General features: G+C 50.6%; 11 protein-coding genes across 11 annotated transcripts; 7 read left to right on the top strand and 4 right to left on the bottom strand.

The window, feature by feature from the left end:
• Positions 1–725: 725 nt before the first annotated feature.
• Positions 726–1,887, top strand: PV08_08508 (uncharacterized protein; the record flags this gene model as incomplete). The annotated part of the gene is made up of 5 exons (XM_016382833.1): positions 726–767; positions 837–995; positions 1,061–1,167; positions 1,281–1,603; positions 1,697–1,887. 5 exons carry the CDS (start codon positions 726–728, stop codon positions 1,885–1,887), a joined length of 822 nt encoding a protein of 273 aa, XP_016233536.1.
• A 137-nt stretch (positions 1,888–2,024) lies between these two features.
• Positions 2,025–3,664, bottom strand: PV08_08509 (uncharacterized protein; the record flags this gene model as incomplete). The annotated part of the gene is made up of 4 exons (XM_016382834.1): positions 2,025–2,694; positions 2,758–2,879; positions 2,968–3,263; positions 3,337–3,664. The coding sequence occupies 4 exons, from the start codon at positions 3,662–3,664 to the stop codon at positions 2,025–2,027; spliced, it is 1,416 nt and encodes a 471-aa protein (XP_016233537.1).
• A 1,343-nt stretch (positions 3,665–5,007) lies between these two features.
• PV08_08510 (uncharacterized protein) lies at positions 5,008–6,422 on the bottom strand (the record flags this gene model as incomplete). The annotated part of the gene is made up of 3 exons (XM_016382835.1): positions 5,008–5,253; positions 5,306–5,997; positions 6,053–6,422. The coding sequence occupies 3 exons, from the start codon at positions 6,420–6,422 to the stop codon at positions 5,008–5,010; spliced, it is 1,308 nt and encodes a 435-aa protein (XP_016233538.1).
• Positions 6,423–6,948: 526 nt separating this feature from the next.
• PV08_08511 (uncharacterized protein) lies at positions 6,949–8,576 on the top strand (the record flags this gene model as incomplete). Its single annotated transcript, XM_016382836.1, has 4 exons — positions 6,949–7,002; positions 7,175–7,666; positions 7,728–7,875; positions 8,008–8,576. The coding sequence occupies 4 exons, from the start codon at positions 6,949–6,951 to the stop codon at positions 8,574–8,576; spliced, it is 1,263 nt and encodes a 420-aa protein (XP_016233539.1).
• An 896-nt stretch (positions 8,577–9,472) lies between these two features.
• Positions 9,473–11,268, top strand: PV08_08512 (uncharacterized protein; the record flags this gene model as incomplete). The annotated part of the gene is made up of 7 exons (XM_016382837.1): positions 9,473–9,477; positions 9,529–9,884; positions 9,948–10,322; positions 10,380–10,459; positions 10,521–10,666; positions 10,740–10,907; positions 10,980–11,268. 7 exons carry the CDS (start codon positions 9,473–9,475, stop codon positions 11,266–11,268), a joined length of 1,419 nt encoding a protein of 472 aa, XP_016233540.1.
• A 564-nt stretch (positions 11,269–11,832) lies between these two features.
• Positions 11,833–13,098, top strand: PV08_08513 (uncharacterized protein; the record flags this gene model as incomplete). The annotated part of the gene is made up of 2 exons (XM_016382838.1): positions 11,833–11,866; positions 11,930–13,098. The coding sequence occupies 2 exons, from the start codon at positions 11,833–11,835 to the stop codon at positions 13,096–13,098; spliced, it is 1,203 nt and encodes a 400-aa protein (XP_016233541.1).
• Positions 13,099–15,263: 2,165 nt separating this feature from the next.
• Positions 15,264–16,673, bottom strand: PV08_08514 (uncharacterized protein; the record flags this gene model as incomplete). The annotated part of the gene is made up of 2 exons (XM_016382839.1): positions 15,264–16,489; positions 16,574–16,673. The coding sequence occupies 2 exons, from the start codon at positions 16,671–16,673 to the stop codon at positions 15,264–15,266; spliced, it is 1,326 nt and encodes a 441-aa protein (XP_016233542.1).
• Positions 16,674–17,127: 454 nt separating this feature from the next.
• On the top strand, positions 17,128–17,671 carry PV08_08515 (uncharacterized protein; the record flags this gene model as incomplete). The annotated part of the gene is made up of 3 exons (XM_016382840.1): positions 17,128–17,310; positions 17,395–17,544; positions 17,597–17,671. The coding sequence occupies 3 exons, from the start codon at positions 17,128–17,130 to the stop codon at positions 17,669–17,671; spliced, it is 408 nt and encodes a 135-aa protein (XP_016233543.1).
• A 363-nt stretch (positions 17,672–18,034) lies between these two features.
• On the top strand, positions 18,035–18,615 carry PV08_08516 (uncharacterized protein; the record flags this gene model as incomplete). Its single annotated transcript, XM_016382841.1, has 2 exons — positions 18,035–18,421; positions 18,493–18,615. The coding sequence occupies 2 exons, from the start codon at positions 18,035–18,037 to the stop codon at positions 18,613–18,615; spliced, it is 510 nt and encodes a 169-aa protein (XP_016233544.1).
• Positions 18,616–18,887: 272 nt separating this feature from the next.
• PV08_08517 (uncharacterized protein) lies at positions 18,888–20,393 on the bottom strand (the record flags this gene model as incomplete). Its single annotated transcript, XM_016382842.1, has 3 exons — positions 18,888–19,903; positions 19,953–20,157; positions 20,214–20,393. 3 exons carry the CDS (start codon positions 20,391–20,393, stop codon positions 18,888–18,890), a joined length of 1,401 nt encoding a protein of 466 aa, XP_016233545.1.
• A 150-nt stretch (positions 20,394–20,543) lies between these two features.
• PV08_08518 (uncharacterized protein) lies at positions 20,544–20,780 on the top strand (the record flags this gene model as incomplete). The annotated part of the gene is made up of 2 exons (XM_016382843.1): positions 20,544–20,582; positions 20,634–20,780. The coding sequence occupies 2 exons, from the start codon at positions 20,544–20,546 to the stop codon at positions 20,778–20,780; spliced, it is 186 nt and encodes a 61-aa protein (XP_016233546.1).
• Between the last annotated feature and the right edge of the window lie 376 nt (positions 20,781–21,156).

Consider the following 21,156-nt stretch of genomic DNA (forward strand, 5'->3'; position numbering starts at 1 on the left):
CACACCTCTCTCTAGTTATGAAGAAACGGTCTGTTCTGATCGCACCATTCACCTCCTTGACGAGCTACTGGGGCGACATTTGAAAAGCGTGGCCATTTGATTTCTGGATACCCTTGTTTGGGCCGAGAGAAAATGAGCTACGAGGAATACAGACCTTGGTCCCGTAAGCTTATGTAGCAAACTAAATGCTGATCTCGTATCGAAGTGTCATCCTTTTTCGGCAAATTTGTTCAAGTTCCTGAAAGGTCGACTTAGGCCGACTTTCGCCGTGCCAGCGGAGGTCGTCTCGTGGCTGCTGAGCTGCCCCGTTTCGCAGCTAGATCGATGAAAGTACGGAGACTCGTAGCCGTTGCGGAGAGTTTCATTGGGATACTTGTACTCCCGAGTCGCCACAAGAACGACGTACTAACTCGATATGTATATTGAGAAAGCTTAACTTCCTAGCATCGCTCAGGTCTCCAGTCTGGATGCCTACTACTCGTAGGCTCATTCACAACACGCAGGATCCATTGAACGGACGAGCAACTTCGATTCGGACGAGCGTCGACCGGAAATGGATTGTAGTATCAGCAGGCAGTGCGTGACTGAGAATATGGAGGTATATATAAGTCGCATACCAAAGGACCTGTTCTCTGAACATCCAAAGTAAATAAATCACGTCGACACGCAAGAAGCCTTCTCGACTCTCAGATAATTGTAGCCCGGACCTATATCCTCAGGCCAGCATGTCGTCGTTCGCCGTCACTGGAGCCTCTCGGGGCATCGGAGTAAGTCAGGCTCCCTTGCTGTGAGCGTCGCCTGACGCGAGCAGTGATTGATGTTCGTATGCTGTATAGTTCGAATTCATAAAACAATTCTCCGCCGATCCCGCAAACACTGTCGTCGGCCTCGTTCGCGACGTCAAGGCCACCGAAGCCAAGGTCAAGGCAGAGCTCAGCGGCAGAAGCAATGTCCACATACTACACGGAGACTTGGACAGCTATGAGTCGTTGAAGGTAGCGCTCAGACACCGACATCGTCGACGCGGGCTGCTGAATACTAACCGAGTGTGCCGTCACAGAAAGCAAGCGAAGACACTGCCAAAATCACGGGTGGAGGCCTCGACTATCTCATCCACAACGGCGCTCGCCTTAGCGACGACAGTGCTTTCTTCAACTTCACTCAGCTGTAAGTGATTTTGTGCCCATGGATGATTCCCCGTCTTGATAACTTCGTGAAAACCCGTGTCCGAGAACAATAGTTACCAAAGTGAGAGCATGCTAACGACGAGTTGAACGTAGCGGCGAAAACCCCGAGGCTCTAGAACATGAAATCCTTGCAGGTTGCAAAAGCAACGTCGTCGGATCCGTCCACCTGTTCAACCTGTTCGTCCCGCTCATTCTCGAGGGAAAGAAGAAGAAGGTCATTGCCATCAGCTCGGGCCACGCCGACCTCGACCTGATCACCAAATACGATGTTGACACAGCTCCTACTTACGCCGTAGACAAAGCCGCCCTCAACACCATCGTCGCCAAATACAGCGCTCAGTTCAGGAAGGATGGCGTGCTCTTCCTCAGCATTAGCCCGGGAGTCGTCGATACTGGGCGTCTTGACCCTTCGAAGCGTAAGTGACGAGAAATATTTGCTTTCTTTGCCTCCACCTTGCCTGTGCAGTGTATGAGTGATGGGAGACGAATTCTAACAAGATAAGAAATAGTGAGTGAGAAACAGTTGCCAGGGTTCGCTGCCACGATAGCAAAGTTCCAGGCATATGCGCCACATTTCAAAGAGAAGCAAACTACAGAGCAGGCTGTCAAAGCGGTCATCTCGGTATTTGAGAAAGCGAGTGTCGAGAATGGAGATGGAGGAGCTTTTGTCTCTCACCTGGGATCCAAGCAGTGGATTTGAGGTGCCGTTGATGAAAGACGCATGCTTGACGCACTATACGATGGTTGGGAAGTGGATTTGTCCGCTCATTCTGCGAGAAGACTCGCGACGAGAAGAGGCAGCGGTATAGTACATAAAAGGCCGCACATTCCGTACAGCTACGAATCACTACACTCCTTCCAATCCATGACTTCCGATAGTATGTGGCGGCACAGGCTAGAGAAGATGGACGGTATCCAGAAGAATGTCTCCAAAGTTCGCTCAGCGTCGGTCCAGGATGCGAGTGCTAAGGCGTCCGCGATCCGCTTAAGCCTCGATCTATAGAAAGATTTGACGTCGGAATCAGAAGCAGCGATTGCACCCATCGTCGTATACCAGAAATTGGACTCAACCGTAGCGCATAACACCAGCGAAGAAGGTAGCTGCTGCTTGGGTTTCTGCAATACTTCCATGAGCTGAACAGCCAAGCTCTTGAGATCCGTCATTCTCCCCATGGTGTGTTGCAAGGTCATTTGAAGAAATATCTTGAGCGACAGAGCTATTGCCGTGAGAAAAGCCTCGCGTGAATCCGAGTCGCTGTTGATTTCAATCGCTGCATCCAGAGACTTGATTATTCGACGAAGGAGGATCTGCTCTTTACGAGCGAAAGGTGCCTTGTTGCCATCATGGATAATCCACCTGGTCACTTCCTCTGCGTCCGCCAGGATTTTGTATGCTGCTCTTCTGCCAGTTACGGAAAACATCATGTCGAATACACCAGTTTTTTCGATCATTAAGATTAGCGTCAAATCGTACCGGGAGAGGAGAAGAAGTCCCTGTACCACGGTACTTCAAGAAGACAGTCTTGTTAGCTTTCCGTTGAATCTCACCAGACTGCAGAGGTGTACGAACCGCGGGACTATCAGTGATGCTAAATCGGAGGGTGGTGAATTCAGCTTCCTAGAACGAAGGGTAATGATCTCGACGAGACCAGTAATGTGGATTTTCCACGCTTCAATGCTGCCTAGAGTTTGCTGTCCAGGTGTAACTACCATTAGTAACGATTCCAGGGGGCGGGAGGAAATGAGTGGGAAAATTTGACTCATGCAAAACGAGACGAACATCAAGGATTGTGAGTATAAGTATTGCCGCAACGAGGCTATCACTGAGAGCCTTGAGTCCCTGGTTGAGACATTCCCGTACGGCTCGGATTGCCCTGCCCTTGTAGGCATCCACAAGGAGTCGCTGTGTATGTTCTTGTCGCCGCGCTGCATAGAGCAGCCTCGCAAAGTATAGAGAGACATCAAACATGGTAGGCTCGGGAAGAAAGCAGGCCCAGTCCGACTTCATCATGATCAGGACAGCGTCCGAGGCTGGGACGGTCGCATCGAGGTGAAGCTTCTCCATTTCGTGTGTCACTGTGCAAAGATCATGAGTTGGCCACGAGCAATACTGAAAATGCAAGAGGAACAGATCACATGGCTCACGCACAGTAGTTGATGAAGAACGAATCGTTGCCACTTGGTTTTCGATCCAGGCCCGGATGAACAAGGAAGTGGGGGTGAAGCTCGACTACCGATGCTGATTCAAAACCAACCTTTTGGGAGCCATCAACCTCGATCTGCAGAGACTTAACGACGGTGTCATGGTCTTTTTGTTTTTGAACAGCGTATTCTCGTACTAGGCGCTGTCGTCGTCTTGCAAAGTTGGCTCTAGTCGTGTGCGCCCGCACTGCCTTTGCGCTGTCATGGTCAAGTGTAGGACCCGTCGTCGACACGAAGGTTAAAGAAGGAGTTGAGTCCGTTTTGTTGACAGACATAATGCATGTTGCACTGCTAGGAGACGCGTTGGCGTTAGAAGTCGAGCATGAAAAGCTGCGTCAAGCTTCTGGGTCTTCCTCGACGAGTCTGACGGACGAAAAAAATCATTAGGTTTTAGATTACGAATTATTAGGATACCGCTTCTTAGCTAGTTAGAGCGGGCTAAACCTAAAATATTATTATGCCTTACCAAAATCTGTAAAGTTAACTCTACTCGAAAACGGCTCGAGTACTCGTGAATAAGGTATGAATTTTTTTTTTTAAAAAAAAAGGCTCCAATGGGTACGCGGGTAGAGTTAAGACCCCTTAACGGGTTACTCAACTCTACTCGTTACGCAGCCTAATCGATATAGCGACTAAAGATATAGTTCAATATACTTAACACTACACAAGCGACATTACTAGAAGTCTACTAGAAAAGGTCGAAATTTATCGAAAACGGGTTGACACGACATTACTAGGCAAGCACACGAGACAACTTTACGATTATCTTTCGTGGAGAGAAGTGAACGTGCTTGTCTAACTTAGAATAGACTCCATGACTAGACTGAATAGTCATCTTCACCGCATTAATGTCGCTTTGATCAATCTATATGTATACAGGTAAGTAAGAGAGACTATCGACCACTTACTCTCTCGATACATTAAGTAGATAGCCTTCTAAACGGAAATGCTTTAATATGTAGAAACTTATAGAAACAATTTATCTTGGAAAGTTACTCAGCTAATACATGATACATATTGAACTCTAGATCTGACGGTAGCTCAGACAACGATTCGATTTGCGATAATAATAGGACGACTGAATAACACCACCTGACGAAATCACCCTCTCTGAGGCTCTCTCTTTTCATGAATATTTTCGACTCCCTTTATCTCAACCCGTGGTAATCCAAGTAGAGATGCTTCAGCTGCCGAGAATATAATGCCAAACACCGAAAGAGCCGCCTTCAAGCTAGACTGCCATGGTAGGTTTACTAACACGAGACTCTAAAAGATGTAGTAAGCGAGTGGAGCTGTATGTCGAAGAGGAAATTTAATTTTATATGGGCTTTAAGGGAACTAGAATATATCTTGAGAATTGTATTAGTAGCTTAGCTTTAGCTTGCCCTTTCGGGGCGTAATAGTGTGTGTGTGTACTGCAGTACAATCCAGTACGGTATGCAATCTGAGCCTGGACAAATAGTTTGAGAGTGGAAGTTTTTGAAGACGACGTTAGAAGGGGACCATTCTTGCTCTTTGACGGGGGACGCGCAAGGATGACCGTCCCCTTCAATTATATTCATTATCGTATTGAATACAGCCTCGAAGCGTCCAAACCCCCAAAAGCCTTTGGGCTCTTCTACAACCCGAACCCGACCGCCTTTCTACCCGCCTCACCGTTCAAGATGGCAGATTCTCCTGGAAATCCTTTCAAACCCTTCTCATAACAGCCTCCGCGGAAGTCTTCTGGAGAAACACCATTCAAGAAGTCTTTCAGTTGACCTTTCATGTAGTTGATGTTCATTTCGCAGGTCGGAGTGGCGGCGCTGTAGACCACGCATGCATCTTGTGTTCCATTGTGTTCGACTTCTACAGCATGGCACATCTGTTTTAATCTTAGTCAGTACTGAAGCGGTGTCCTCAGGAAGATAACCTACATCCATATGCCACCAAACGGTGTCTCCGGGCTCCATCCTGGGGATGTAAGGTAAACACTCTTTCAGACGTAGATGAGGAAATGCGTCAGGACTCAGGACCTGTGGGGTGTGGCGCCATACCCCTGGAAACCAAGCGTCGTCAAGGTTGAGAGTCCACTTTTCGGCGTCCATAATATCAGCTGGATTTTCTGGTGGCTGAAAGAAAGGGCGTAACAAAACGTATGCAATCCCGTACTTCAAATCAGGGAACAGCTGAAGACTGCCTTCGTGGGGACTTGCTGGTGATAGCGCAGTCCATCCTTGGAAAGCCCGTACAACATGAGACTGTGCTGCGCCAGGATAGTACGATGGATTGGCTCGCTTCCTATGGGTAAGATCATATGGGTCAAACTCCTCGGGCTTGCCGGCCCAGATCTTGTCATACACCATGCAATATTCGGGATCGGCCCAGCGACACAGGCTGCCTGCGTCGATATGAGGGCCTAGACCGTGAAAGGGTTTGCCTGGAGGGCGAATGCGCATGGCGTCAGCATAGGCCAGCGGGGCAGCAAAAGTCTTTTGAGGATCCTCATCATCGTGAAATAGGTTAAGGATGGCACGTTGCACCGCCATGGTACGAGGGTGAGTGCGACATTCCAGTTGAGGTCGAGACCAGTAGAGCTGTAGGATATAAGGCTGTTCTTTGGGCCATCCTGCGGCTTTTTATCAGCTCTCTGAACTGAGAGAAAGGTAAGTGTTCCTGCTTACCCGTTATGACGCCCTCATTTTCCCTCAAGTATGTCTTGATATCATCAAACCAAGCATTAGCTGTGTCTTTGGGCACTGTGTCTCGGACGACGAAGCAGCCTTTTCTCTTGATCTGCTCCTTGTCGGTATCGGTAAGGGCCAGAAATTCCTCCCATGAGAACTCTTTGATCAGGTTACTGCCTTCATCCCTCATCTGTCGGCTTGACTCTTCCAGCTCTTTGCACACAGTGATCCAGCTACGACGTAGACCATCCTCTCCGTACCGAGCTGCAATGCTTCTTTTGATCGTGATGTTCTCAAGATCCAATTCCGCGTCCTCTCGGCGATATTCGGGCCATTCCCATTCCGAAGGAAGGCCATAAGATCCCATTTTGGCTTATGTGTGAAGAACTTTCTGATAAGTCCACAACTAGAATGCTGGTGGCAGAAGGGGTAAGGCTATTTCAAATGGTTGAGGTTCAGGTCAGACCATCAAAGTTTTATACCCGAAATTAGTGATTCAATGTCAATTAAAGCCAGGCATCATACTCTAGGGATTTTGTGCCTGGACGGTCGCAAATGGTCCTGGAAACAGGAGAAAAAGGTTAACCGCCGCTTTCTTCAGGGTCGTAAATGATATTTGACCTGCACGATATTTTGCCTGTTTAGGCGGTAGAGATGACCCGCCGGACTAGAGCGAAAATGGTTAACCGCCATTTCCCTCCTCCAGAGATAACAACAGGTACTTATCTCAGCCGAGGGTGGACGGTGGACCCCCCCTCCCCCAAACCTCTCTTCTAATCTTCCTTGATAAATCGTCCAGTTTTTCTCGCGATACTGCAGTTTTGTCGTGACTGGATGATCTGTGTTCACCATGTAAGCCGAACCAAGCAGTTTACAGAAAGTCTGAACCCGCCATGTTCGCTACTTTCAAGGTTTCCAAGACGGACATTGGTGCCACAAAGGCCATTGTACGGCATCGCCGTTCGACCGCCGGTTGCATCACCTGTAATGGAGTATCCCGCTTAGCCAATACCCCCGATACCTCCGCTAATCTACAGTGTCTTAGGTCGGCACCGGAGAAAGAAATGCAGTGAGACAAAACCTGTTTGCCGAAGGTGCAGACGAAATCCATCCGTCCAGTGCTTATGGGATGATGATGAGGAGCAAGATCCATCGTCATACGAATCTGAAGCTGCAACTGCTATTTCGCCATCTCCATACCGCGCCCACGTCCCTGGCACTCCTCTTACGTTCATTGGATTGAAGCTCCCAGCCTATACCGAGCAGACCCGCCGAGGACCGATACCAAACCCTACCATTAAGGCGACTCACCTCGACTTTTTGGTCCATACATTCGACGTTATACAAGGCTTGTCCTGGGCTGACCCCGAGTACTCGCTCGTTTCCCTGGGGTTTCAGGACGCAATTCACAATCCATGCTTGATGTATGCTTTTGCCGCCTGTGGTGCTGCAGTATTGGCGAAAGGCGACTCTAGATGGGAAGCAGTCTGTCTTGCTCACCACACTCGATCGATTGAACTAGTCTCTACCGCCCTCCGCAGTAACTTAGTCTTAACAGCGTGTGATAGTACCTGGCTTCTTGCTGCCATCAATGCTCTCCATATCTTTGAGGTAAGTATCTAGCATAACGGCGCGTCGTGGCATTATCTAATAACTAACGCTAAACTTCTAGACCCTACGCACGTATGACTCACAGCCCAATACGTTCCACCTGACAGCTGCCGTGGAACTGTGCACCAAACAAATTGAAGATGGTCGAGCTTTGACGATATTCCAGCACAAGGTTCTGGGAGAGGTCATCTTTCAGCTAGTGATCGCAAGTACGTTCCATCCAGCCTATCTATCACTGGAACAAACATCTTTGAATATGAATCATCTGCTCGATGCTCTTGCCACAAGTTGCAGGAGGCTTCATGATGGTACGATTGATTGGAGAGTCTCATCTCATACAGCCATGTTGCACGATGTCATCAATTGGATATTCAGGCTCTCATATCTACGCCTGCGAGTGCCGCTGTCTGGATCTCACCTGTCCGAAGCAAGAACAATCGTGGCCAGTCTAGAACGATGGCAACCGTCATCACCGATTCTTGGCTCAGGAGAAGATGGTGTTAGAATTCCGGCGGAAGTGATCTCGACGGCTGGAATATATCGTTGTGCGTGCCTCATCTACGCACATAAACTAGTCGACTGCACCCTGAGCTCGTCGGATGCGATCATTGCTGTATACGTACGTTCTGGTGTAGACCTCTTGGCCAACATTCACGCTTCCAACCCCAGGGATACGAGCGTGACGATATGGGCGGTATTTATTATTGCATTGGCTACAGGGACCACTGAGGACCGGATAATCTGCAGACGAGCTTTGCAGTACTTGCTTTCCACCTTTGGCATTGGCTGCATCCGTGGCATCTTGGATCTGCTGTCGTATGCACTGGAAGACGACTCAACTTCCCATTACGGCACCGCAGGTCTCGATGTGCTTTTTAGAGACGATCTCCTTGGCCAGATCATCTTCTGATATCTACCCGTATGCTTCATGAAAATGTATCCGGCCCCAAACTTCGGTAGGATAGAGGTACGTCTTTAGATGTTTAAGGCATCAACAGTGGAAGACTGGAGTGTTATTCCCGTACGGTAATGTTCTTGGGCACGCACGGACGCACGTCCCGGCAAGTCCTCCATGGTGTGGATGCACACTGCGACGAAGAGTCTGTCTCGTATCGAGGCCTACCGAGATCAAATTAGGTTAACCGCCAGTATTAGATTTCTCGGCGGGGCAGGGACGGCACGGTGTATTGTTCCCCCATATTGTTACTTAAACCTGTTGCGAAGTAGCCACCGCATTACGGGATTGGCAGAGTCAGAGGAAAGCTTTGGGCTCCCAATCTTTCTGGACCGAGGCGTATCTCTAAATGGCTAACCGCCATCTTCTTATCATCAATCTCGTAAGCTCTCGCCAACACCTACGTTATCTGATACAAAAAAGTAGACATTCCTCAGGCAATCAGGTTCCAGAAAGGACATCAGTCGTTAAAGTCATACCAACCACTTAGACGACGGCGATGTGATAGGGCAGAAAGCGAACTATATAAGGCCAAAGGACCTTTTCTGTTGTGAAATCATGTCCACCACAAAATCGATCTCTACCACAAAGTCTTGGTGCGATTATTTGACAAGTCATCCCTCCATTTGAGAGCTACTTAACGAGAAATAACCGCTCCGAGTCAAGTTTCCTCATTCTCCTGGCCATGGTTAACTCGAACACGGGAAGAAGCTTCCGTCAGAGCTCCAAATGGAACTTAATTTTTCTCCTGTGGTGTTCTAGCATTTTGTCAACGGTAGGGCGGTTTTTCCCAAGAAACAAACACCCGCTGACCGAAGATGCGTTTTTAGACGCTTGGGTATGATGCTTCCATGATGTGAGTACAGAAAAAGGCTTCTATGGAGATTTCGATTCTGATGTGAAGCAGGTCTGGACTGAACATTCTCCCATCGTACACTGATTACTTCCATCTGAATACTGCAACTTTCGCTCTTCAATCCGCCATTGGTTGGGCTGGGACAGCAACTGCTGGGCTCTTCTATGGTCAAGTCACCGATTGGATTGGACGAAAGAAAGCCATGTGGCTCAGTGCCGTGATCACACTCGTCGGAGTCATTTTACAAGTATCAGCACAGAATATTGCCATGTTTGTGATTGCTCGTTTCGTCGTGGGCCTAGGCAACGGTACCGCATTTCTCTGTGGACCAGTTTATCTTTCGGAGACGCTTACTCTGAAGTGGCGAGGTGTGGGATTAGGAATATTTATGTCGTTCTTTTATGTCGGTACGTCAGGCCGACATGCGGTATCCTCTGGCCCCATAATCTCGCGGCTGACTATTCCCTCAGGGGGACTCCTGGCAGCAGGTATCACGTATGGAACCGCCAAATTGGATTCCACCTGGGCGTGGCGTCTTCCTTCGGCCTTGCAAGGGGTTTTGACCCTTATCTCGGTGACAGTTCTGCCGTTTGTTCCGGAAAGCCCTCGCTGGTTGGTTTACCGTGGGCGTCAAGCGGAGGCCATGTCGGTCCTTGCAGCAACATATGCTGACGGCAATCGGGAGGACCCTGTCGTGATGGTCACTTACAAGGAAATCTGCGACGTACTTGAGCGCGAGGTCACCGAAGGGCAAAGACTAAATCCATATATGCTTCTCAAAAATCACCAGAATCTTCGAAGGCTGGCGCTGTGCCTTTCGGTTGCTGCCATTACCATGCTCTCGGGTGCGTTCCACATTTGAGGCCATACGTGCCGAACATCGCACTGACAAACTCAAATAGGTAACAACATCATCTCTTACTATCTAGGAAAGATGTTGGATAATGCGGGGATTACAAACACCAACACGCAGCTGGAGATCGTAGGTTTCCCGTTTCTTGTTCACGGGCTAACGTCGTTGATTGGCTCACGATTTATGTCAGAATATTATTCTCAACGCATGGTGCCTTGTCTGTGCTCTTGTGGGCACATTCACTCTGGACGTAGTAGGACGAAAGCCTCTAGCCATTGTCTCAAGTGTCGCGATGACAGTTTTCATCTTCTTGGTTGGAGCCTTGACAAAGCGCAAGTCTATACCCTCAAGCAGCTTGGTAATGCCGAGTTCACTGACTTGTTTACCGCACTGCAGTCTACGGCAACAGCAGCAACTCGTCCGGAGTCTATGGCACCGTGGCGCTGATATTCCTATTTCAAGGCTCCTATAGTCTTGCCTGGACACCACTTGCCATGCTTTATCCTCCAGAAGTTCTCAATTACTCACTTCGATCGAGTGGGATAGGAGTGTACACATTCGCATCCAACGGGCTGGGGTAGGTTCTACGACACGAGCAAAAATTCCCCTTTTCCGTGCACCTTTCAATTGGCTGACTATGGGACTCTAGATTGATGGTGACAATGTCTTTCCCGTATGCCCTGGACGCCATCGGGTGGAAAACTTACATGATTAATGGTTGTTGGGACGTGTTGCAGGTGGTCTATGTGGTTATTTTCTGGGTGGAGACCAAAGGAAAGACTTTGGAAGAAGTTGACGAGCTATTCGGCGTCGAACCGAGTTCAGGAGTGCCACATCTGGCTACGGTGATCCAGGGTGTCGAGCCTGGTTTGCGACTTCGCGGCTCAACCGACCTGCCTATAGCGGCCCCGCTGACTGAAACCATGGGGAAGCAGTAGAATGGGCCTAGTAATGAGCCTGGAAGCCCAGGAAAACATTTACACTCGACGTACCAACAGAGAAGACCGAGTGTGGGCAAAATCAAACGGTCCACAAGTCGAGTCCATGACTGGTATTGCGAGGGCAGCGATAAGGCTGGCTCAGTCTATAGCTTAGTGGATTTGCATTTATGATTGAACCAAACTGCGGATTGATCGCACCGTATCGTAAGGAGGCTACCTCGGGATCACCTGTCACATCACAGCTACGGGTACCTATGCTATGTTTCTCTGCTCCCTGGTACCCAACCACGAGTTACATGTTGTCCTACGCTATTGTCTAAGTTCCTATCTTTCTGGTGGAGAAAGCTGGCGGTTAACCATATCGAGACAGGCTCATCAATGTGTCTTGCACATAAAGCAACACGCGACCCCAGCAAAGGTGTCTCTTGACCTTGTCGCGCTTGTAACGTTGGGACAAGTCCACTCGGAAACTATATTTGAGAAGTGTGCTCTTGAGACACCTGCGGTTGTCACTCGGCTTGCGTATCGATACCTCTTCGCCAGTCCCGTGCGGGTTGCAGAATGGAAACCAGGACCATTCGATGGGGGATCCTAGGTCAGTATTTTATCCTCAGAGGCAGTCATGACCCGGCATGTAATATTCACATGACATTGACAGCAACTGGCCTCATTGCGAAGACCTTTGCAAAAGATCTACTTGTCGACCCTCGCACTCGCAACGTCCACGATGTCAGGCACACCGTCGTGGCAGCAGCAAGTTCTTCGGGTCTGGAACGAGCGCAGCAATATCTCCGAGACATCCATGCACCGCAATCTGCAAAAGGCTACGGATCATACGAAGAATTGGTGGGAGATGAAGCCATAGACTGCGTTTACGTATCCACACCACATTCGCATCACTATCAAAATGTCATGCTCTGTCTAGAAGCCGGCAAAAACGTGCTCTGCGAAAAGGCATTCACCGTCAATGCTGCCCAGGCAAGAAAGTTGGTGGAAACGGCGCGGCAGAAGAATGTCCTCCTCATGGAAGCCATGTGGACGCGATATTTCCCGTTGTCAATCTATGTTCGAGAATGTGTTACCTCAGGAAAGTTGGGCCCGGTGATTCGAGTCTTCGCGGAAAACGCTGAAGGGGACGATCCCGAGAAAGATCTTCCGGACAGCCATCGATTGGTCAATCCGGCGCTTGCAGGTGGTGTTCTCCTCGATATGGCCGTCTACAGTCTCACCTGGGTGTTCCAAACCCTGTACACTACTCAAGCCCCGGAAGTCCGCAAGGCCCCCTACGTTCAATCTTCTGTACAAAAGTATCCCCGCACTGGTGTGGATGAATTGACGACTATCCTCTTGACCTTCCCCCGGGACGCGAATTCAGGGGGCAATATGCACGGCGTGGCTTCGGCTAGTCTACGTTTATGCAACGACTATGACCATAAGGGGTCTTCCGGCCCAGCCGTGCGGGTTCAGGGGACAAAGGGCGAGGTTCAGGTGTGGCCCCCAATCTATCGGCCTACGCGAACGAGGGTGGTGTTGGCCACCGGGGAGGTCGAAGACAAGACCTGGCCCCAGCCCGGGCCCGGGAAAGGGAGCAACTGGTACAATGGTTTCGAGGGAATGAACCCCGAGGGAGAAGGACATGGAATGTTTTGGGAAGCAGACGAGGTCGCCAGAGCCCTCGTTGCCGGCAGAAAGGAGCCGCGCGCGGAATTCCAGAGCTTGAATGAATCGGTGCTGATTATGGAAGTCATGGATGAGGTCAGAAAGCACGGCGACCTGATATTTCCCGCGGAGATTGAGACCACGGATCGGGTGGCACTCGGAAGGTAGGAAGAATACATCATATTACAGACCATGGTTAGAGTGGGTATTAGATTTTCAAAAAAAAAACAAAAGCCCCGCTCTGAGTCCATGAACCGCAAGACATGAATTAAGCTGGCACTGCAGAACGTCAATAGTCTACACATGGCTCACTTGAAAGAGAGAGGGGGGACGCAGGCCCCCGAATCGACAGTACGAGATCAGTGGTTTTTGACTCAAAGCTGAAAGTACAACGCAAACTTGGACCAACCAGTTATGGGTATGCGAAGGTACGTTATCCGGATCCTCGATGTGGGCTTTCCATCATGATGCTGTTGAGTCCTCGATGTTCTTTCGGAAATGGTGCCCTCGCGTTCCTTTCATGTCTTGCTATAGATCTCTCTCCACCTGACTTCCACAGGCTTTCAAAATGCCAACCCATTGCAATCTCCTTCAATTCGATCCTGGCATTCTGTCGTGCTGCTGAGTCCTGGGGCAATTACTCTCGGCTTCATGATGGCCTCCGGGATAAGTCGAGTCACGCAGGTGCTGAACGATCCAAGGTCGGTCCCTGGCAAGCAGGATCAAGGGACTTCTAGAAGCCTGTGGAGATGGATTCGGCTGTAGGCGCTAGATGGAACCGCCATACATGATCTGACTGACATTGGAACCGGACAGACACTTTTCGTCATTGCAACGGGCCTGGAGACCAGCAGACTCAGTCATTCTCGCTTCGGGCACGCTGAGCGTTGATTGGCCTGCTGTTTGGAATCGTATAATGGAAAAGCAAATCAATCCTCAAGGAAAATACCGCTCCAGATATACTGTGACGTTTTCCATGCCGAGGTACCTTACTATATATCTGTAAAGGCACTTGCTGTGGTGCTCCAACTATTGAGGTTGCAAGAGCAAAACGAAGGGTGAAAGAATCTCTGTTGGATCTACCTGGGTCCTAGGGGACGTGATAACTATATGCCCACTAGATAGAGTGGCTGGTAGGTGGTTGGGAACGCAATTTATGACCTGGTCTGACACCAATACATTCGGAGACTTCTTCTCTGGTGTTCAACATGCCTACATACCTGGTTTCAAGTGTCTGCTTTGCGCTGTGGTATGTTTGCCGTAAATCAGTGTGTCAGCTTATAACACTACCTTCACCTGGGCCTTCATTGATTTACGCCTTCGCAGACAGCACATGTAGCATATTCTTCAATCACAAAAGTAAATCCGAACCATTTAATCAATCCGGAGCCAGATGCTCCCGTAATCGGGTTGGAATTGCTCAAGCCATCCGTGAACGCCTTTCAAAAGTGAGGATGTCATACAGAAGAAAAGAGAGTACTGAATCATGGGTGCCATACCGTCCAGATTGGCTGTACGGTGATAGAGGCCGAATCGAATCAAGTATGCAACATCCTGTCTACACAGGCGTATGGCCATTATAACGTAGCTCTCTTTCAGATTGACTTTCCCCCGAAAATCCGAGTGAGCTAATTTTATCACGTCCAATATCGCCAATCCCAATCCAGAAGCTCGAACGTCTCGTCAATGCCGTCCAGCTAAATGTACTAGAACAATAAGCAGCTGGGAACGCCTCCTGGCGCATCTATTCGTTCACAAATGCTAGTTTTGTTTTTCCGTCGTATCAACCAAGTCGAGGTTCAACTTTGATTGAATCTTAGACAGGCAACTTCTATTGTTCCCTTCCAGGGATCATGGCTTGTATTCGTGTTGATGGAAAATCTGCCATCATAAACGGCGCAAGATCCAATATGTTTTTCCTCGGTAAAGGCGTTTGTGGACGTCTTATGTTTTGAGATGGTTGAACCTTACTGCAGCCTCTCTATACGCGTTAGTGTTATTTGTCATCACTGCTCGAGACATGATTTGTCATCATTGTTCGGGGACACCGTACAGCCCAAATTTGCTCTACAGGTTATACGCGCGTCACCCGAAATAACCGGACTAGCAATCTCGTCCCTGATACGATTAGGATGCGCTAGTCCTCTGGCCCAAGGTGAGGAGGCTTAAACAAGAAATTTTACTGAGACGAGAAAAAGTGCGAAGCGAGTGGTGGTGTTAACTCGGTAGTAGCAACGTGATTCGATATGATGATTTCTCTGGAGTGTGCGTTGCTTCTCTGTGTGGGGTGAGGGTTTCTGTGTGGTGGACCATCTCCCAAAGGGACTCTTCCGTCAAGATTTGTACTCCCCCCTGCGGACCCTCTCGCTCAAATCTCGCAGGACCTGGGCTGCGTACTCACAGTCTCGAACGTCTACGTACACGGCGGTACTGAGACGAGCCCACCATGCCCCGTTGTAGAACAACAAATACAAGAATGTTCGATATCTCTCCACAAACTCGCGATTCATAAACTGGGTGACGGTTGGCACGTCCTCCAAAGGGACCTCGCCAGCACCAGCGCCGACCGGGATAGGCAGGCGAACGTGGGCAAAGTAGACTCGGTGGGTTTCCGGAATGCCAAATGACTCGGTGCCCAGCGCTTCAACCAGGATTTGCTCTGCTTTGCTGGCCAAGGCGGTGCAATAGTCGTGGATAGCGGCTTCTCCGCCACAGTTTTCATCTCGGAACTTTAGCGCTTCCTCAATACAGCAGTAGGGTGCTCCGTCGATCGTACCAAAGTACTCAAACTGCTTGACCATGGGGTTTTCCTCTGCGGAAGCCGGCATAGGGTCGTAGATATCCTTTCCCTGAGGCTGAAACCCGTGTGACGTGGGGAGAGTGGTGCGGATGAGATGCTGGTTCCGCCGGGGCACGAAGAACGCCGCCACCGAGCGGGGAACGTACAGCCATTTGTGGCAGTTGGTGACCAAGAAATCCGGATCGAGTTCTGTCAGGTTTAGAGGGATGTGGCCGATGCCGTGGGCGGCATCCACAAGGCTCAACACCCCCTCCTCTCGGCAGGTCTCGATAAGCCTCTCAAACGGCATCCGCAGGCCGGGCATGCTGACAATCGTGTCGAAAACCCCCACGCGGACTCGGCCCTGGCCGTCTGCTTCGCACTTACGCTTCTCTCTCTTCACCGCAGCGCGGAACAGGTCCACGATTTCGTCGTCGCTGCGAGGGAGTCCGAGCTCGACCTTGACGCTCTCCGCCGCGGTCGACTCCACAACGTAGTCGATGGTCTTCTCCAACGCCCCGTAGGCCCCAGAGGTGTAGATGATCTTGTCCCCAGCTTCCCATCGGAGGTTGTGAAGGACGGTGTTGGTGGCTGTCGTCACGTTGGGACACAAGACCAATTCGTCCACCGGGCAGTGCAGGGCGTCCGCCAGCAGAGCCCGACTCTGGCGGAGGAGCTCAGGATAGGTATAGCGGATGAACCGGTCTGGTTCTGCCTCTGCGGCACTCTGGAAATGTCTTAGGCGCTCCTGGACCCTTCGAGGATATCCTCCAAAGGAACCTGGGACCGGGCAAGGCCAATGTCAGAACACCCTGAGAGCGGGGAAAGAATGGACTACGCGACGCCCTGATCCGGGGGGCTTACCTTGGTTCAAGTTGATATGTCCATCAGCGAAGAGGAAATGGGAGTCTCGCATTGATTTTCCGAATGCCACGAGCGAGGATCCATCTCTGATGCCGTCCATGTCTCCCACGTTATCTGGGGTAGCCGTCGAGCTCCTCTCTTGGGGTCGGGCGGGGCGAATGTTTTCAGAGTCTATCCTTTCTCAGGCTGTAAATACCTCCCTGATCCTTTATAGCTCTTCGCGAAATGAGTCCGAGCTTCGATGCTGTCTGCGTCACCACTACACACTACACATGGCCCTGTAAGTTGGACAATGTTGGCGAGTCAAAGGGCGGACAGAGTAAGAGGTGGAGCACGATGACAAAGTGCATTCATTCCGTTGATTAGAAAGACGAACCCCGAAACTCTCGTTGGCTGCGAACGCCGAACTCGGACTGCCCCCTTGATTTATCAGCAGTCGCCAGATTTGCTGTTCGCGGCTTCGCGGCTTTGAAGGATTTATACGCGATCTTGTACGAGTACTAATGCACTGTTCAGATGCTTCACGGCTGGCTGATCGCTACCACAACTCCAACATGTCTTCTTCACGGAACTTTAACGCGCGCTCGGGAAATGCTGTTGTCACAGCCAACGCCCCGGCACCCCTGCCCGTCTTCTCGCAGGCCATCAAAACAAAGGATATGATCTATGTGTCTGGAAACGTTGGCATGGATCCCCACACGAACCAGCTGGTACCGGGAGGGGTCAAATCACAAACCGTTCGTCCCCCGTCAATTGACATGCCGTTGGGGACGAATCCCGGGAAAGAAATGTAGCTGCTGACGGTTCCGTCGGGAATACAGGCGCAGATCTTGAAAAATTTGCAAGCAACGCTCGAGGCTGCGGGATCAGGGCTCGGGAAAGTGATCAAAATCAACGTCTACATCACCGATATGCGAAACTTCGCCGAGATGAACGAAGCTTACCTCGGTGTCTTCGAGGAACCACAGCCAGTAAGCGTTCTGCGATCACACTGAATCCTCGGGCATTTGACCGACATTACAGGCGAGAACTTGCGTGCAGGTCGTCGGCCTCCCTTTTGGAGCCCAGGTCGAAATGGAGTGCCACGCTTTGCCTTAATTTGATCAAAGGGCGCGACATGGGGGGCAGAGCTGGACGTGGGAAGGACGGCTCGATTGGGTCGAGGTGGAATGGGTTACATTCGTTTTTTTGTGCGCGTACGCAGGATAGTTTGATCAGAGATTCATACTTCAGCTTACCAATCTTGCCCGTAACCGGGGGCCCACCCAGCGCCCTTCTCACCCTATTGCTGGGGTATGTCAGACTCTTCATACCTCGTACTTGAATACCTGGCCTGCCTGCCTAGCGAACACTCCTAGAGCCTTCAATCCGTTCAAACCGTCAGAAAGAAAGATCGCTGCCCCAGCTACACTGGACGAAGGTCAGAGCATAACCAGAATTCCAGTAAAAGCTTTCCCAGCCATGCCAATCTACGAGTTCCACCACATCCTGCCACTCTCTCCAATCCAGAAGTCGAGGCTGGCTCGTGTAGTGACAGATTGGCATAGTTTCACCTTTCGCGCCCCCCGATTCATCGTCAATTGTCGCTTTGTGGACACACGGAGCGTACCAAGTGAGGACAACTATGTTGGGGGCAAGCCATTCAAAAGCAACAGGCTGTTTGTGTCCCTCAGAAGTGGCACCGGAAGGACTGAGGAACAATACATTGACATGACGCGCAAGCTTCAAGCCATGTGGAATGAGACAGTCCAAGACGTCCCGGCCCCCAGCGTCGAGAAGGAGCTGAAAGACGTCTTCATCATGGGGACGCTGGACTCCGCTTTCGAACGTGGTTGGTTTCTACCTATGGTCAGTCTAAACCGCTCCCCCGTCTCTGTTTGTTTACCCACGCCAGAGCTGACAAAGGTAAAACGTTCAAGCCCGGAAAATTCGAAAATTGGGTCAAAGAGCATACTCCCGATTTCCAAAAACTGGCCGAAAGTGGCGATCCCGTTTTCAAGGACTTGCTCGAAGAGATCAAGGAGAGACCCGAGTTTCAATAAAGTCGTGCTGGACCGTTGCAAAATTACCTTTCAATCCGGCCGCGGGAAAGATGAACGGGGCTCAGAGAGATTACGGGTAAGGAAGGAGGAAAAGAACATGAGCTTGCTCCCGTAGGAGCCGAGAACTTGGGACAAACCAACCAAATCATTCGTCCTCGTACTCAGACCATAGGTGATAGGGCCACACTTCTAAACGGCCTCCGAGACGCAACTTTGCGACTAGCTGGACGTTTGATTTTACAGAGAATGAGATTTTACCTGAGTCAGAGCCGTCAGTCACCGAGCAACCGGCGGAGTCCGATCTTCAAAGCCTGCATCTCTTCTAGCTTAGCTTGTGTCGTAGTATTGTCCTCAATGCGCTGAGCGAGAAGCTTGTTCTCGTGCACAACGGCGTTGTGAGCCCTGGTCATGGCGTCTAGCTGCTTCTTCAGGGATTCTATTTCAGCATCCCTCTGTGCGATACTTTCGCCTCTGGTTGAGCGTTCGAGAGCCACGCGACCTTGCAGCATCTGGCGTTCTTGATTGGAAATCTTCAACTCATCTTGCAAAGTTCTGATCTCGAGCCTTAGCTCCTGGACTCGTTCTATCTCGCGATAGATCGTCGTGAGCGCCAGATCTACGTCGCTCTCCATCGTCTGATATCTTGACCGCTTTGTTCTCCTCTTAGACGCAGGCAATTTCACGCCGTCTGGGTCGTCTGAGGTCTCTGGAAATGCGGACTCATGCCACTCGTGCCGTCGAGATGGATGGGTCGACGAAGTTGCTGGCAAGCTCGGGGCCCAGGAGGGGTGGGAAACCCTGATGGGTTGTGGAATTATAGGGTGTGCATCTGACGCAGTTGGCGTCGAATCTTGTTCAGGATTGAAGAAATCCGATTCGTGGTCTTGGTTCCTTTCCTCAGCCTGTGCAGGGTGTGAGGGTCGATAAGGCTGATTGGGGTCATTCTGCATCTCGCCATCGCCACCGCCATCACCACGGCCAAGGCGCGGCATATTTGTCGGTTCGTCTCCTGCACCAGACACTCGGCGAGAAACCACTTGACGACTGGGCGGGTCCGGACTTCCTGAACGGGACGAGGGAGCTGTGAGAGGTAGTATTTCAGGAGGAGGTTGTTCATCCCAGCCCCGCTCGATGCAGAGTGGACAATGAAACCTTCTTCTGAAAACCAGTTCTTCCGACGCCCTTTCTTTCAAACAAGCAATATGGTATGATCTCTTGCAGGTGCGACATCCAACTAAGTTGCCGCCCTTGTTGCACTCGAAACACGTGGACATATTGGGGTCTCCAACTAGGCCGCTACGAGTCAGCGGAATTTCACCATTTTTGTTGGAACATACTGCGCCAATGTCGGTATCCAGGGACCCTTTCTGATACCAACCGCTTTTGCCCATTTGCATCACGTACAACCCACATCTCAATGGCTCCGGGGTAGAATGGAGCCTCTGGAGGTCGGGAAACAGGGATCATATTGGGAAGTGAAGGAGAGGAAGTGGCCGCCTGAAGGGCCGTTGCAGCATTGTAGGCTTGCCTATTGGGATCTGGCTGTTGAAGTCAACGAACAGTCGGGCGGTGCGGAGTGGGCGTGATCTTGGGCTTACCGGAGCCGAGCCTCGTGCAACTTCGATCGTGTCTGTGGTGTTGACCCTTCTGCGCTTGACCCTGCGCCGCGTTGAAGGTTGAGCATTCGTGGACATTGACGCGGAGCTGTCACGGCCCAATCGAGCTGTCGGCACAGTAAAGAATGGCTTGCGCTGAAGGCGGACAGTCTGGTCGCGCATGGGGCTTCAAGGTGATTTGTACAGGAAGGCTTGGCGGCACGTGCGTGGAATCAGAGGACAATTAGATTTGTCAGCGAGGGAATTTGCTCAGGTGCGAGTTGTGTACAAGTATGCACTTATGTAATATATCTAGGTGCGGCCTAAGCAGCAATGGGCAACATCGAGAACGTCGCCGTGCTCGCGGTAATTGTATGTATGTTGATGACTCCTACACACGACTACTGAAACTCACCTCGACAGGCAAGAGGTACCATCGGGAGACCCACCTTCGAAGCACTGCGTGAGGCGCTTTTTGTAGTCATGGAAGAGAACCTTTTCGGGATGCGACACGTCCGCTGGGAGCGAGAGAAGCGCCCGTCGACCGTCTTCCGAGATATCTCTGGCTGAGAGTTTGGGGCGAAGATTCTGCAAGGAGGTGGCCGATCGCTTGGACGCAGTCACTTACAAGTTCCTTGGTACGCATGGCGTCTTTAGACCCTTGAAGTATCGACCAAATCCAGCGTCAACTTTGGTAAAAGGTTGCGGGGCTCTTCACAGAGGACCTAAGCTAGCTGGAAATCAAATACGTGCTATTTTGTGCGTCTAGAAGCCTAGATTATACTGATACAGATCGACAATTCGGAGCATGACGACCTCGCAGTGTGTTGTGGAAAGACTTTCCCCAGAGGGCAAAAGTCAGGTGCACCATCAGCACTATATCATCCTACAGTCCGACAACAGGTGTGGTCACTCTCAAACATGTCCCCGAGACAGCATGAGTGTG

Source organism: Exophiala spinifera (assembly GCF_000836115.1).
Source record: "Exophiala spinifera strain CBS 89968 unplaced genomic scaffold supercont1.6, whole genome shotgun sequence".
Taxonomy (NCBI): Eukaryota; Fungi; Ascomycota; class Eurotiomycetes; order Chaetothyriales; family Herpotrichiellaceae; genus Exophiala; species Exophiala spinifera.